Source organism: Bombina bombina, chromosome 1 (assembly GCF_027579735.1).
Source record: "Bombina bombina isolate aBomBom1 chromosome 1, aBomBom1.pri, whole genome shotgun sequence".
Lineage (NCBI taxonomy): Eukaryota > Metazoa > Chordata > Amphibia > Anura > Bombinatoridae > Bombina > Bombina bombina.
This window is the reverse complement of record NC_069499.1, coordinates 772,669,693-772,686,816: the sequence shown is the minus strand read 5'-3', so window position 1 is coordinate 772,686,816 and position 17,124 is coordinate 772,669,693. Positions and strand designations below refer to the sequence as shown.

General features: G+C 40.1%; 1 protein-coding gene across 1 annotated transcript in view; it reads right to left on the bottom strand.

Moving 5' to 3' along the window:
- Positions 1-998: 998 nt before the first annotated feature.
- Positions 999-17,124, bottom strand: part of BRWD3 (bromodomain and WD repeat domain containing 3) — a 466,754-nt gene continuing 450,628 nt past the window's right edge. The window contains exon 40 of the mRNA XM_053715025.1: positions 999-3,194. Coding sequence (XP_053571000.1) covers positions 2,416-3,194 — 779 coding nt within the window. The 3' untranslated portion in view covers positions 999-2,415. The remainder of the gene's footprint in view (positions 3,195-17,124) is intronic.

The following is a 17,124-nucleotide window of genomic DNA, read 5'->3' as shown; positions in this document are numbered from 1 at the left end:
CGCGAAAATGAGGCTCAGCCTACAACTGGGAAGGCCCTCCCTGACTGGAAAAGGTGTCTAACATAGTGCCTGCCGTTAAAAAACGTTCCCCAAGTTTATAAAAGTGAATTATCAGCATAAACATGTATAAAATGCCCAAATAAAGCAATCGATTTAGCCCATAAAAGTGTCTACCAGTTTTATAGCCCATATTAAGCCCTTTATTCTGTTTGCTTGACTAAGAAAATGGCTTACCGGTCCCCATGAGGGGAAATGACAGCCTTCCAGCATTACATGGTCTTGTTAGAAATATGGCTAGTCATACCTTAAGCAGAAAAGTCTGCTAAACTGTTTTCCCCAACTGAAGTTACTTCATCTCAACAGTCCTATGTGGAAACAGCAATCGATTTTAGTTACTGTCTGCTAAAATCATCTTCCTCTCACAAACAGAAATCTTCATCCTTTTCTGTTTCAGAGTAAATAGTACATACCAGCACTATTTTAAAATAACAAACACTTGATAGAAGAATAAAAAACTACATTTAAACACCAAAAAACTCTTAACCATCTCCGTGGAGATGTTGCCTGTGCAACGGCAAAGAGAATGACTGGGGTGGGCGGAGCCTAGGAGGGACTATATGGCCAGCTTTGCTGGGACTCTTTGCCATTTCCTGTTGGGGAAGAGATATTCCCACAAGTAAGGATGACGCCGTGGACCAGACACACCAATGTTGGAGAAACTATGATGTGACACATTAATTATCGCTATAGTGCAGGAAGTGGTTTCAGTAGATAAGGATGATGTTCTAAGAAAGTTGTTTCAAAATATACATGGACAAAAACGTGGAAATGCTGAAACGCATGCATACATAATTATTAAGAAAGAACTGTATGTGCAAACAAACAACTTGAATGCCAACAGGTCATTTATCATACTTTGCTTACTTTGATATTAAGGTCCATTGCTGACTAGGGAATCTGCAACCATAAAATAAAAACAAAACCGATAAAATCATATATAAAAATGAAAAAAGGGTTTTATTTTATCTCTAACTTGATGGTTAATGAACGGTCAACTATACATAGTAAAAACAAACATTTATTCTTTCTTTTTCTTTGTTTAACACTATTAGTTTTAGTGTGGTCCTGATTCAGTCTTCTACTAAGAAAACATCAGTGGTAAGTTGGGCACTTTAGGTTATCCCAATTGATGCACCATAGTGAATTATTTTGAACCCAACATTGATAAAAATGCCAATTGTATGGAATCTACAAACACTCACTGCTGAACAACATATAGGAATGAAGCATAGGTTTAACACTCATTTTACAGTAAAAGAAAATACCCACATTGATACATTATAGAGTTCTGCTACTACATTAAAAAGGAACAAAAATGTTGCAAACACAATTATGGGCATTAAAAAAAATAAATTAAAAAAGTTGAATAATACAGCACCAGCTGGCTATTCCTTTCAACAATCCCAAACTAAACCAGCTATAAACCTATTTTTCACAATATATCAAGTTTTTATATTAGTATAGGAACAAATACCAGCCTATTTTAGTAACCATCTGTTTTTATAGCAATTAAAAAAACTAAATTCATTTAGCATCTACAATTACCTTCCCCATTTCTAGCAATACTTAAGAGGTAGCTGGGCTGTTGTAAAAAAAATGACCAATTTAACCACCAATTTATATGGAACTACAATACGTAGAAAAAAACATTTAAAGTAGATTTGACAGATTCTGCCAGTTAACAGGCTTCATACTTTTGGTGCTAAGATTATGACACAAAAGAGGAAAAATTGATTAATATTTACAAAGGCACCAATGCTATTTTAAGCTTACACAGATTTCTTTTAAAAATGAAAAATGTTAAATAAATACTGAAAAAAGTGGATCGAGCCCCAGCTTACACCTAACAGATCTAGTTTAGTATAACCCACATAACGATAATTTGGCATTGGCAGAGTAACTTTATGGAGATACTTAAATTTATAAACTGTAAACATTTAATAGCTGCCATCAGGGTTGGTATCTTGTGCAAAAATTATTTACTGTATATGAAGCATAAATTCACAAAAACATATAAAATCTCTTTAAAAAAGGTGCTTACTCTGTAATACATACACAAAAGCTACAACCATGATTTTAAAAAGGTTTCATGCCACTCATTGGATTGGAAGCTGCACCCTTAGATGTGTAGTGTTGCATTTTGTGGCTGTAAAGTCAAATCTTAAGACCTAATAAATAAGGCTGGCCTTAATTTACTAACATATTTACAATTGCATCAAAAAAGCACCACCATAAAGAGCAAACAGTTCCACAAATATCCTATTAGGACTTTGTTCTGTAAAATCCCTGCAGAAGACCCCTTTCTAAAATAATAAAAGTTTATTTATAATCCACTCAGATGATTCATACATTTGGTTATCCATTCCATCCCATAAGATGACTCACTCTGGCTTTTTCTGTCATTTTACGCACCCTTCCAGACCTAGAAGTTCCAAGGTTCAAAGGGTCATCAAAATGCAACACACTTTCATGTTCATTGTCTGAATCATCATTGTATAAAACTGTTCTTCTGCCCTGATTTCTGGTGTTAATCCTAGGCTTTTTACGCAAATGCTCTACAAAATCACTTTCCTCATCTTCTTCCTCATCATCATCATCATCTTCCTCATCGTCATTGTCAGCATCATCATCATCTGTTAACTGTGCATGTTTCAAACCTGGATCTCTAGAAGGGCCTTTATTTAATGTCCCTCTTCCACGACCACGTCCCTTCCCTTTTTTGTTTACTACACTTTTTCCACGACCATATCCTTTTGGACGCCCCCTTCCTCGACCCCTTCCTCTACCTTTACCTCTTCCTTTGCTTTTCTCTTTAGATTTACCAACCAGCTTTTTTTTAAGTTTTGCTCGTGCCACTTTAGTGTAATCATGGTCTCCTTCAATATAATCCTGATCTGACTTGGAAGAGGACTCAGAATCTGAACTAGACTCAGAGTCACTATTCGAGCTTAAACTTGATTCTGAATCTTCGTTTTCAGAGGATGACATTGAACCTTGATCTCTTTCTGGATTAGCCGGTATTTTTACTGCATCTTCGCCCATACTTTCATCTTCAGAAGTACTTAGCAATCTTCTTCTGGATTTGGGGGTATCTGCATTATCTCCATTTATAAGAGGACCATTGGTATGTTCAGCTAAAAGAAAGAAAAACTATTTGCAAACAATCACACATGCACAGGGTTGGTAAACACTATACAAATAAAGTAACTTTGTAAAACATTAAAAGTGGAGACTAGATAAGTATGCATTATGATATTAACTAAATATGAATAGCAATTTATAAACAACAATTTTTTTTGGAAAGCAGCTTATGTTGTGTGATTTCTCTAAATCAATTTTTTAAATTAAATACAAACATAAAAAAAAAAAAAAATTATGCTTACTTGATAAATTTCTCTCTTTCCGGATATGGTGAGTCCACAGAATCATCAATTACTAGTGGGAATATCACTCCTGGCCAGCAGGAGGTGGCAAAGAGCACTACAGCAAAGCTGTACCCATACCCATAATCCCCAGTCATTCGGCCAAAGGAAAAATGGAAAAAGAAGATGACACAAAAGTGTAGAGGTGCCTGAGGTTTTAGAAAAAATAATTGTCCTAAATAAAAGGTGGGCCGTGGACTCACCATATCCAAAAATAAATAAATACATCAGGTAAGCATAAATTATGTTTTCTTTCCTAAGATATGGTGAGTCCACGGAATCATCAATTACTAGTGGGAATCAATACCCAAGCTAGAGGACACAGATGATAAGGGAGGGACAAGACAGGTAGACCTAAACAGAAGGCACTGCCTGAAGAACCCTTCTCCCAAAAGAAGTCTCAACCGAGGCAAAAGTATCAAATGTATAAAACTTTAAAAAAGTATGCAAAGAGGACCAAGTTGCAGCCTTGCAAAGTTGTTCCACAAAAGCAAACTAGATCTTTTGAAATGCCCAAGAAGAAGAAACAGCCCTCGTGGAACGAGCTGTGATTCTCTCAGGAGTCTCAAAGGCCAAACAAATAATACTCCTTAGCCAAAGAGAAAGAAGTAGCCATAGCTTTCTGACCCTTGCGCTTCCCAGAAAAACAAACAAAGCAAAAGACTGACGAAAATCCTTAGTCGTCTGAAGATAAAACTTTAAAAGCACGCACAACATCTAGGTTGTGCAACAAACGCTCCTTAGGAGGAGGATTAGGACACAAAGAAGGAACCACGATCTCCTTATTAATATTCTTGTTTGAAACAACCTTAGGTAGGAAACCTAATTTAGTATGTAGAACCACCTTATCAGAAAGAAAAATAAGATAAGGAGAATCAAACTGCAGAGCCGAGAGTTCCGAAACTCTCCAAGCAGAAGAAACAAGAAGCAAAACCTTCCAAGATAGCATCTTAATATCCAAGTGATGCATAGGTTCAAACGGAGCCCGCTGTAAAACTTTAAGAACAAGGTTAAGACTCCAGGGAGGAGTAACAGGCTTAAAGGGACAGTCTAGTCCAAAACAAACTTTAATTATTCAGATAGGGCATGTCATTTTAAACAATTTTTCAATTTACTTCTATCACCAATTTTGCTTTGTTCTCTTGGTATTCGTAGTTGAAAGCTAAATCTAGGAGGTTCATATGCTAATTTCTAAGCCCTTGAAAGCTGCCTCTTAGCTCAGGGCATTTTGACAGTTTATCACCACTAGAGGGTGTTAGTTCATGTGTTTCATATAGATAACACTGTGCTCACGCACGTGGAGTTACCTAGGAGTCAGCACTTATTGGCTAAAATGCAAGTCTGTCAAAAGAACTGAAATAAGGGGCAGTTTGCAGAGGCTTAGATTCAAGATAATCAGAGGTAAAACCTGTATTAAAATAACTTGATTATGCAAAACTATAGAATGGGTAATAAAGGAATTATCTATCTTTTAAAACAATAAATATTCTGGTGTAGACTGTCCCTTTAAACACAGGCCTGACAAAAAGATTGCACGTCTGGCGCATCCGCCAAACCCTTCTCCAGACCCTCCTGGAGAAAAGACATAATCCTAGGAATCCTGACTCTACTCCAAGAGTAGACTCTGGATTCACACCAATACAGATATTTACGCCATATCTTATAATAAATCTTTCTTGTCACAGGCTTACGAGCCTGAATCATGGTCTCAATGACCGACTCTGAAAACCCATGCTTAGATAAAATCAAGCGTTCAATCTCCAAGCAGTCAGCTTCAGAGAAAACAGAATTTATGCTTACCTGATAAATTACTTTCTCCAACGGTGTGTCCGGTCCACAGCGTCATCCTTACTTGTGGGATATTCTCTTCCCCAACAGGAAATGGCAAAGAGTCCCAGCAAAGCTGGTCACATGATCCCTCCTAGGCTCCGCCCACCCCAGTCATTCGACCGACGGACAGGAGGAAATATATATAGGAGAAACCATATGATACCGTGGTGACTGTAGTTAGAGAGAATAATTCATCAGACCTGATTAAAAAACCAGGACGGGCCGTGGACCGGACACACCATTGGAGAAAGTAATTTATCAGGTAAGCATAAATTCTGTTTTCTCCAACATTGGTGTGTCCGGTCCACGGCGTCATCCTTACTTGTGGGAACCAATACCAAAGCTTTAGGACACGGATGAAGGGAGGGAGCAAATCAGGTCACCTAAATGGAAGGCACCACGGCTTGCAAAACCTTTCTCCCAAAAATAGCCTCCGAAGAAGCAAAAGTATCGAATTTGTAAAATTTGGCAAAAGTGTGCAGTGAAGACCAAGTCGCTGCCTTACATATCTGGTCAACAGAAGCCTCGTTCTTGAAGGCCCATGTGGAAGCCACAGCCCTAGTGGAGTGAGCTGTGATTCTTTCAGGAGGCTGCCGTCCGGCAGTCTCATAAGCCAATCGGATAATGCTTTTAAGCCAAAAGGAAAGAGAGGTAGAAGTCGCTTTTTGACCTCTCCTTTTACCAGAATAAACAACAAACAAGGAAGATGTTTGTCTGAAATCTTTAGTAGCCTCTAAATAGAATTTTAGAGCACGGACTACGTCCAAATTGTGTAACAAACGTTCCTTCTTTGAAACTGGATTCGGACACAAAGAAGGTACAACTATCTCCTGGTTAATATTTTTGTTGGAAACAACTTTCGGAAGAAAACCAGGCTTAGTACGCAAAACCACCTTATCTGCATGGAACACCAGATAGGGCGGAGAACACTGCAGAGCAGATAACTCTGAAACTCTTCTAGCAGAAGAAATTGCAACCAAAAACAAAACTTTCAAAGATAGTAACTTAATATCTACGGAATGTAAGGGTTCAAACGGAACCCCTTGAAGAACTGAAAGAACTAGATTTAGACTCCAGGGAGGAGTCAAAGGTCTGTAAACAGGCTTGATCCTAACCAGAGCCTGAACAAATGCTTGAACATCTGGCACGGCTGCCAGTCTTTTGTGAAGTAAAACAGATAAAGCAGAGATCTGTCCCTTTAGAGAACTTGCAGATAATCCTTTCTCCAAACCTTCTTGTAGAAAGGATAGAATCTTAGGAATTCTTATCTTGTTCCATGGGAATCCTTTAGATTCACACCAACAGATATATTTTTTCCATATTTTATGGTAAATTTTTCTAGTTACAGGCTTTCTAGCCTGAATCAGAGTATCTATTACAGAATCTGAAAACCCACGCTTTGATAAAATCAAGCGTTCAATCTCCAAGCCGTCAGTTGGAGGGAAACCAGATTCGGATGTTCGAATGGACCCTGAACAAGAAGGTCCTGTCTCAAAGGTAGCTTCCATGGTGGAGCCGATGACATATTCACCAGGTCTGCATACCAAGTCCTGCGTGGCCACGCAGGAGCTATCAAGATCACAGAGGCCCTCTCCTGATTGATCCTGGCTACCAGCCTGGGGATGAGAGGAAACGGTGGGAATACATAAGCTAGGTTGAAGGTCCAAGGTGCTACTAGTGCATCTACTAGAGTCGCCTTGGGATCCCTGGATCTGGACCCGTAGCAAGGAACCTTGAAGTTATGACGAGACGCCATCAGATCCATGTCTGGAATGCCCCATAATTGAGTTATTTGGGCAAAGATTTCCGGATGGAGTTCCCACTCCCCCGGATGGAATGTCTGACGACTCAGAAAATCCGCTTCCCAATTTTCCACTCCTGGGATGTGGATCGCAGACAAGTGGCAGGAGTGATCCTCCGCCCATTGAATTATCTTGGTCACTTCTTTCATCGCCAGGGAACTCCTTGTTCCCCCCTGATGATTGATATATGCAACGGTCGTCATGTTGTCTGACTGAAACCTTATGAATTTGGCCTTTGCTAGTTGAATATCGCTCTCAGTTGAAGAATGTTTATCGGGAGAAGAGACTCTTCCCGAGACCATAGACCCTGAGCTTTCAGGGATTCCCAGACCGCGCCCCAGCCCACTAGGCTGGCGTCGGTCGTGACAATGACCCACTCTGGTCTGCGGAAGCTCATTCCCTGGGATAGATGGTCCAGGGTCAGCCACCAACGGAGTGAATCTCTGGTCTTTTGATCTACTTGAATCGTCGGAGACAAGTCTGTATAATCCCCATTCCACTGTCTGAGCATGCACAGTTGTAATGGTCTTAGATGAATTCGTGCAAAAGGAACTATGTCCATTGTTGCAACCATCAATCCTATGACTTCCATGCACTGCGCTATGGAAGGACGAGGAACAGAATGAAGTACTTGACAAGAGCTTAGAAGTTTTGATTTTCTGACCTCTGTCAGAAAAATCCTCATTTCTAAGGAATCTATTATTGTTCCCAAGAAGGGAACTCTTGTTGACGGGGACAGAGAACTTTTTTCTTTGTTCACCTTCCATCCGTGAGATCTGAGAAAGGCTAGGACGATGTCCGTATGAGCCTTTGCTTTTGACAGGGACGGCGCTTGAATCAGGATGTCGTCCAAGGTACTACTGCAATGCCCCTTGGTCTTAGAACCGCTAGAAGGGACCCTAGTACCTTTGTGAAAATCCTTGGAGCAGTGGCTAATAAGAATGGAAGTGCCACAAACTGGTAATGCTTGTCCAGAAAAGCGAACCTTAGGAACTGATGATGTTCCTTGTGGATAGGAATATGTAGGTACGCATCCTTTAAATCCACGGTAGTCATAAATTGATTTTCCTGGATAGTAGGTAGGATCGTTCGAATAGTTTCCATTTTGAACGATGGTACCCTGAGAAATTTGTTTAGGATCTTTAGATCCAAAATTGGTCTGAATGTTCCCTCTTTTTTGGGAACTATGAACAGATTGGAATAAAATCCCATTCCTTGTTCTCTTATTGGAACTGGATGTATCACTCCCATCTTTAACAGGTCTTCTACACAATGTAAGAATGCCTGTCTCTTTATTTGGTTTGAAGATAATTGAGACCTGTGGAACCTTCCCCTTGGGGGTAGTTCCTTGAATTCCAGGAGATAACCTTGAGAAACTATTTCTAGCGCCCAAGGATCCTGAACATCTCTTGCCCAAGCCTGAGCAAAGAGAGAAAGTCTGCCCCCCACTAGATCCGGTCCCGGATCGGGGGCCATCCCTTCATGCTGTTTTGGTAGCAGTGGTAGGCTTCTTGGCCTGCTTACCCTTGTTCCAGCCTTGCATTGGTTTCCAGGCTGGTTTGGGTTGTGAAGTATTACCCTCTTGCTTAGAGGATACAGAATTAGAGGCTGGTCCGTTTCTGCGAAAGGGACGAAAATTAGGCTTATTTTTAGCCTTAAAAGACCTATCCTGTGGGAGGGCGTGGCCCTTTCCCCCAGTGATGTCTGAAATAATCTCATTCAAATCAGGTCCAAATAATGTTTTACCTTTGAAAGGAATGTTAAGCAATTTTGTCTTGGAAGACACATCCGCTGACCAAGACTTTAGCCAAAGCGCTCTGCGCGCCACGATAGCAAACCCTGAATTTTTCGCCGCTAATCTAGCTAATTGCAAAGCGGCATCTAAAACAAAAGAGTTAGCCAATTTAAGTGCTTGAACTCTGTCCATAACCTCCTCATACGAAGATTCTTTACTGAGCGACTTTTCTAGTTCCTCGAACCAGAAACACGCTGCCGTAGTGACAGGAACAATGCATGAAATTGGTTGTAGAAGGTAACCTTGCTGTACAAAAATCTTTTTAAGCAAACCCTCTAATTTCTTATCCATAGGATCTTTGAAAGCACAACTATCTTCGATAGGAATAGTAGTGCGTTTGTTTAGAGTAGAAACCGCCCCCTCGACCTTGGGGACTGTCTGCCATAAGTCCTTTCTGGGGTCGACTATAGGAAATAATTTCTTAAATATAGGGGGGGGGGAACAAAAGGTATGCCGGGCCTTTCCCACTCTTTATTTACTATGTCCGCCACCCGCTTGGGTATAGGAAAAGCATCGGGGGGCACCGGAACCTCTAGGAACTTGTCCATCTTACATAATTTCTCTGGAATGACCAAATTGTCACAAATCATCCAGAGTAGATAACACCTCCTTAAGCAGTGCGCGGAGATGTTCTAATTTAAATTTAAATGTCACAACATCAGGTTCAGCTTGATGAGAAATTTTTCCTGAATCTGAGATTTCTCCATCAGACAAAACCTCCCTCATGGCCCCTTGAGATTGGTGTGAGGGTATGTCAGAACAGTTATCATCAGCGTCCTCTTGCTCTTCAGTGTTTAAAACAGAGCAATCGCGCTTTCTCTGATAAGTAGGCATTTTGGATAAAAGATTTGCTATGGAGTTATCCATTACAGCCGTTAATTGTTGCATGGTAATAAGTATTGGCGCACTAGATGTACTAGGGGCCTCCTGTGTGGGCATAACTGGTGTAGACACAGTAGGGGATGATGTAGTATCATGTTTACTCCCCTCATTTGAGGAATCATCTTGGGCAATATCATTATCTGTGGCATTACTGTCCTTACTTTGTTTGGACACTATGGCACATTTATCACATAAATTTAAATGGGGAGACACATTGGCTTTCATACATATAGAACATAGCTTATCTGATGGTACAGACATGTTAAACAGGCTTAAACTTGTCAACAAAGCACAAAAAACGTTTTAAAATAAAACCGTTACTGTCACTTTAAATTTCAAACTGAAAACACTTTATTACTGAATATGTGAAAAAGTATGAAGGAATTGTTCAAAATTCACCAAAATTTCACCACAGTGTCTTAAAGCATTAAAAGTATTGCACACCAAATTTCAGAGCTTTAACCCTTAAATTAACAGAACCGGAGCCGTTTTCAAATTTAACCCCTATACAGTCCCAGCTATATGCTTTGCTGAGACCCAACCAAGCCCAGAGGGGAATACGATACCAAATGACGCCTTCTAGAAGCTTTTTTAGTGATTCTTAGATCCTCACACATGCATCTGCATGCCTTGCTCTCCAAAAACAACTGCGCAGTAATGGCGCGAAAATGAGGCTGAGTCTATAACTAGAAAGGCCCCCAGACTAAAAAAGGTGTCCAACACAATGCCTGCCGTTTTTTAAACGTTCCCCAAGATTATAATGCCAATTATAAGCTACAATCTGCATTATATGCCCCAATAAAGCAATCGTTTTAGCCCATAAAAATGTCTACCAGTTTTTAAGCCCTTTTTTAAGCCCTTTATTCTTTTATATTTGACTAAGAAAATGGCTTACCGGTCCCCATGAGGGGAAATGACAGCCTTCCAGCATTACATGGTCTTGTTAGAAATATGGCTAGTCATACCTTAAGCAGAAAGGTCTGCTAACTGTTTCCCCCAACTGAAGTTACTTCAGCTCAACAGTCCTGTGTGGAAACAGCAATCTATTTTAGTTACTGTCTGCTAAAATCATCTTCCTCTTACAAACAGAAATCTTCATCCTTTTCTGTTTCAGAGTAAATAGTACATACCAGCACTATTTTAAAATAACAAACACTTGATAGAAGAATAAAAACTACATTTAAACACCAAAAAACTCTTAACCATCTCCGTGGAGATGTTGCCTGTGCAACGGCAAAGAGAATGACTGGGGTGGGCGGAGCCTAGGAGGGATCATGTGACCAGCTTTGCTGGGACTCTTTGCCATTTCCTGTTGGGGAAGAGAATATCCCACAAGTAAGGATGACGCCGTGGACCGGACACACCAATGTTGGAGAAACGAGATTTGGATGAAGAAAAGGACCCTGAAGTAGAAGGTCCTTCCTCAGAGGGAGTCTCCACGGAGGTAGAGACTACATTTCCACTAGATCTGCATACCAGATCCTGCGTGGCCACGCCAGGGCTATGAGAATCACCAACGCCCTCTCCTGCTTGATCCGAGCAATGACTCTTGGCAGGAGAACGAATGGAGCAAAATATGTAAGCTAGACTGAAATTCCAAGGGATCGTCAGAGCATCTATCAAGAAAGCCTGTGGATCCCTTGACCTCGAGCCGTACCTCAGAAGCTTGGCATTCTGCCGAGAAGCCATGAGATCCAGTTCTGGCTGCCCCAATTGAGGATTAAACTGGAAAATACTTTCCCACTCCCCCAGATGAAAGGTCTGTCGGCTCAGAAAATCCGCCTCCCAATTGTCCACTCCTGGGATGTGGATCGCAGAAGGACAACAGTTGTGAGACTCCGCCCACTGGATTATCCGGGCCACCTCTGTCATGGCCAAGGAACTCCCAGTTCCCCCCTGGTGGTTGATGTACGCCACAATGTTATGTTGTCCGACTGCAACCTGATATATCAGGCTATGGCTGAGACCAGGCCAGTAGAGTAATAAAAATCGCTCTCAGTTCTAGAATGTTTATAGGGAGAACTGACTCCTCCCGAGTCCAAAGACCCTGAGTCTTCAATGACCCCCAAATTGCTCCCCAACCTAGAAGGCTGGCATCCGTGGTCACAATCACCCAAGAAGTTCTGCGAAAGCAAGTTCCCTGGGAGAGGTGTTCCTGAGAGAACCACCACAGAAGAGAGTCCCTTGTCTGATCCAGAACTATTTGCGGAGACAGATCCGCATAGTCCCCGTTCCATTGCCTTAACAGGCATAACTGCAGAGGTCCGATATGGAACTGAGCAAACTATTATATATCTGTGATGCGAATAATTTGCATGTTCGCATCACAGATAAAAGAATTAGCAATTCTCAGAGCTTTAATTCTGTCTTGAATATCCTCGAGGGGAGACTCCACCTCAATGAGTTCCGACAAAGAGTCGCACCAATAGGTGGCAACTGCAGCCGCCGGTTGAAATAAAAATCCTGTATGTTGAAACATCTTTCTCAGAAAGCTTTCTATTTTCTTATCCATCGGCTCTCTGAACGAATAACTATCCTCAAGAGGTATAGTAGTACGTTTAGCAAGCATACCATCCACCTTAGGAATGGAGCCCCACAAATCTAGTTGAGAGTCCGGGACTGGGAATAACTTTTTAAAAGTAGACAAGGGGGAAAAGGAAGAACCAATTCTTTCCCATTTGTTCTTAATAATGTTAGCCATCTTAAACGGCACAGGAAAATTCAAAAGAACTTTCCTGTCTTCGTAAACTCTGTCTAATTTAGGTATCATAGGTTCTTCAGGCAGCGTGGCCTCTTGAACCTCTAAAGTAGAAAGAACCTCCTTTGATAAAAAACGCAAGTGCTCAATTTTAAATCTAAAGAACAGTTCCTCCGCAGCAAATGAGGAAGTGGGAGGGATATTTAAGCCTTTGACTGGGGAGTCTTTGCCTCCTCCTGGTGGCCAGGTGTTGTATTTCGCAACAGTAAGGAATGAAGCAGTGGAATCTCCCTATCTTAGGAAAGATATATATATATCTATATATATCTATATATATCTATATATCTATATATCTATATATAAATATATATATATAGATATAAATTTTGAGAATTTGGGCAGTTCTAAAATGATGCAATGGGGGTAAATCTAATTTTGTACAGCAGAACATGGATACATAGCTGAAAAAAACCTTAAAATTATCAAAAAATAATGCAAAATATATTCATTAGGGGGAATTCTCTAAAATTCCCGGTAGTGAAAGGATTAAAAGGGACACTAAAGTCAAAATTAAACTTTCTTTCTTCAGATAAATCATGTTACAACACAAAAATACAAAAATTAAAAATAAAAATTCCATTTTACTTCCATTATCAAAATGTGCACAATATTTATATAAGCACAATGAGGCACCATCGTCTACTGAGCATGTGCAAGAGAGTATATGCATTTTACGATTGGCTGTCGCATGATAAAGGGGGAGGCAAAATGGAATTGACAATTGACAACAATCTACTACTCATTTGAGATTTAAAACAAGTGCTATTGCATTGTCTTTTTGATATGTATTAGTCAACATGCAATCCTACTGTATTTAAATGGATATAAAACAGTGCTCTTTTATTAATAAGAAATATGTTAAATTGAAGTAAACAAACAAAACAGCAAACAACTTTGTTTTTCTTGCTAAATGAGCAATTATAAATTCTCATTGTAGCCACTGTCAACAGAATAGAGAGGTACCATTACTGAACTTAGGTAACATGGTCACAAGATTTTTGCAGCAAAAGTCCTATACTGAACATGGGCAATAAACAAATTGAAGCTAGCAGATAGGTGTCACCTAGCAACACTTGAAAAGAAAAACTGCTAATTTGTCTCCCTGCTGAGACCCCAGGCTCCTCCTTGGGCTGTGACAGGAAGTAATGGACACTGCACAAAAGAAGTTAAAAAAAGAAAGAAAAAAAAGAAGTAATAAAATGTAAAATCCTTTTAAAAAGTGATGAATATTATGTATTGCAATGATTTCAATTAACCCCTTAAAGAACAGCAATGTACCCCATACATCTATTTTTTCTATTGGGATTGCATTATTAATAGCGCTATTTCCGGTGACCAGCAGGAAAGAGGGAGGGTATAATAGCTTGCAGCAAGACCCCCATTATTATAAACAAGGAAACGCTTAACGACCAGCGACATACAGGGTGCGTTATGGGCGTTAAGGAGTTAAGTATAACCTACTACATAGCGTTTTCTTTATTGCAACAATGAAGCAGACTGTTTTATATCCATTTAATGGTTCTTTCACCCATCAGCTGATTATTTCACCTGTGGTCTAGTTCAGATATCATGGAAATTTGGCCTGTTAGGTGTACCTGAGGACTGGGGTTGAGAAAGAATACACAAAAACAAAAAACAACACACACAATATATATAACATAATTTATGTAAGAATTTACCTGATAAATTCATTTCTTTCATATTAGCAAGAGTCCATGAGCTAGTGACGTATGGGATATACAATCCTACCAGGAGGGGCAAAGTTTCCCAAACCTCAAAATGCCTACAAATACACACCTCACCACACCCACAATTCAGTTTAACGAATAGCCAAGAAGTGGGGTGATAAAGAAAGGAGTAAAAAACAGCAAGGAATTGGAATAATTGTGCTTTATACATAAAAATAATAACCATTTAAAAAAGGGTGGACCTCATGGACTCTTGCCAATATGAAAGAAATGAATTTATCAGGTAAATTCTTACATAAATTATGTTTTCTTTCATGTAATTGGCAAGAGTCCATGAGCTAGTGACGTATGGGATAGCAATACCCAAGATGTGGAACTCCACGCAAGTGTCACTAGAGAGAGAGGGATAACAAATAAAGACAGCCAATACCGCTGAAAAAATTAATCCACAACCCAAAACATAAGTTTTAATCTTATAATTGAAAAGAAAAAAACTGAAATTATAAGCAGAAGAATCAAACTGAAACAGCTGCCTGAAGAACTTTTCTACCAAAAACTGCCTCTGAAGAAGAAAAAACATCAAAATGGTAGAATTTAGTAAATGTATGCAAAGAAGACCAAGTTGCTGCTTTGCAAATCTGATCAACTGAAGCTTCATTCTTAAAAGCCCAGGCAGTGGAAACTGACCTAGTAGAATGAGCTGTAATCCTCTGAGGCGGGGATTTACCCGACTCCAAATAAGCATGATGAATCAAAAGCTTTAACCAAGATGCCAAAGAAATGGCAGGAGCCTTCTGACCTTTCCTAGAACCAGAAAAGATAAATAGACTAGAAGTCTTCCTGAAAACTTTAGTAGCTTCAACATAATATTTTAAAGCTCTCACCACATCCAAAGAAAGAAAAGATACTTCCAGAGAATTCTTAGAATGGGGACACAAAGAAGGGACAACAATTTCCCTACTAATGTTGTTGGAATTCACAACTTTAGGTAAGAATATAAATGAAGTCTGCAAAACTGCCTTATCCTGATGAAAAATCAGAAAAGGAGACTCACAAGAAAGAGCAGATAATTCAGAAACTCTTCTAGCAGAAGAGATGGCCAAAAGAAACCAATTTAAAAGCAATTTAATGTCCAAAGAATGCATAGGCTCAAACGGAGGAGCCTGTAAAGCCTTCAAAACCAAATTAAGACTCCAAGGAGGAGAGATTGATTTAATGACAGGCTTGATACGAACCAAAGCCTGTACAAAACAATGAATATCAGGGAGTTTAGCAATTTTTCTGTGGAATAAAACAGAAAGAGCAAAGATTTGTCCTTTCAAGGAACTTGCAGACAAACCCTTATCCAAACCATCCTGAAGAAACTGTAAAATTCTAGGAATTCTAAAAGAATGCCAAGAGAATTTATGCGAAGAACACCATGAAATGTAAGTCTTCCAAACTCGAAAATAAATCTTTCTAGAAACAGATTTACAAGCCTGCAACATAGTATTAATCACTGAGTCAGAGAAACCTCTATGACTAAGCACTAAGCAATCAATTTCCATACCTTCATATTTAATGATTTGAGATCCTGATGGAAAAACGGACCTTGAGATAGAAGGTCTGGCCTTAGTGGAAGTAGCCAAGGTTGGCAACTGAACATCCGAACAAGATCCGCATACCAAAACCTGTGAGCCCATGCTGGAGCCACCAGCAGCACAAACGATTGCTCCATGATGATCTTGGAAATCACTCTTGGAAGAAGAACTAGAGGCGGAAAAATATAGGCAGGTTGATAGATCCAGGAAAGTGTCAATGCATCTACTGCTTCCGCCTGAGGATCCCTGGACAGGTACCTGGTAAGTTTCTTGTTTAGATGAGATGCCATCAGATCTATTTCTGGAAGCCCCCACATCTGAACAATTGTCTATACCTGGGATATGGACCACAGAAATTAGACAGGAGCTGGATTCTTCCCAAACAAGTATCCGGGATACTTCTTTCATAGCCTGAGGACTGTGAGTCCCACCCTGATGATTGACATACGCCACAGTTGTGACATTGTCTGTCTTCATTAGAGGCCAAAACTGAAGAGCTCTGAGAATCGCACGGAGTTCCAAAATATTGATTGGTAATCTCGCCTCTTGAGATTTCCAAACCCCTTGTGCTGTCAGACATCCCCAGACAGCTCCCCAACCTGAAAGACTTGCATCTGTTGTGATCACAGTCCAGGTTGGACAAACAAGAGAGGCCCCTTGAACTATACAATGGTGATCTAACCACCAAGTCAGAGATAGTCGAACATTGGGATTTAAGAATATTAAATTGTGATATCCTTGCATAATCCCTGCACCATTGGTTCAGCATACAAAGCTGAAGAGGTCTCATGTGAAAACGAGCAAAGGGGATCGCGTACGATGCTGCAGTCATGAGACCTAAAACCTCCATGCACACAGCTACTGAAGGGAATGACTGAGACTGAAGGTTCAGACAGGCTGCAACCAATTTCAGACGTCTCTTGTCTGTTAGAGACAAAGTCATGGACACTGAATCTATCTGGAAACCTAAAAAGTTTACCCTTGTCGGAGGAATCAAAGAACTTTTTGGTAAATTGATCCTCCAACCATGTCTTTGTAGAAACAACACTAGTTGATTCATGTGAGATTCTGCAGTACGTAAAGACTGAGCAAATACCAAGATATCGTCCAAATAAGGAAACACTGCAATACCCCGCTCTCTGATGACAGAGAGTAGGGCACCGAGAACCTTTGAAAAGATCCTTGGAGCTGTCGCTAGGCCAAAAAGAAGAGCAACAAATTGGTAATGCTCGTCTAGAAAAGAGAATCTCAGGAACTGATAGTGATCTGGATGAATCGGAATAGGAAGATATGCATCCTGTAAGTCT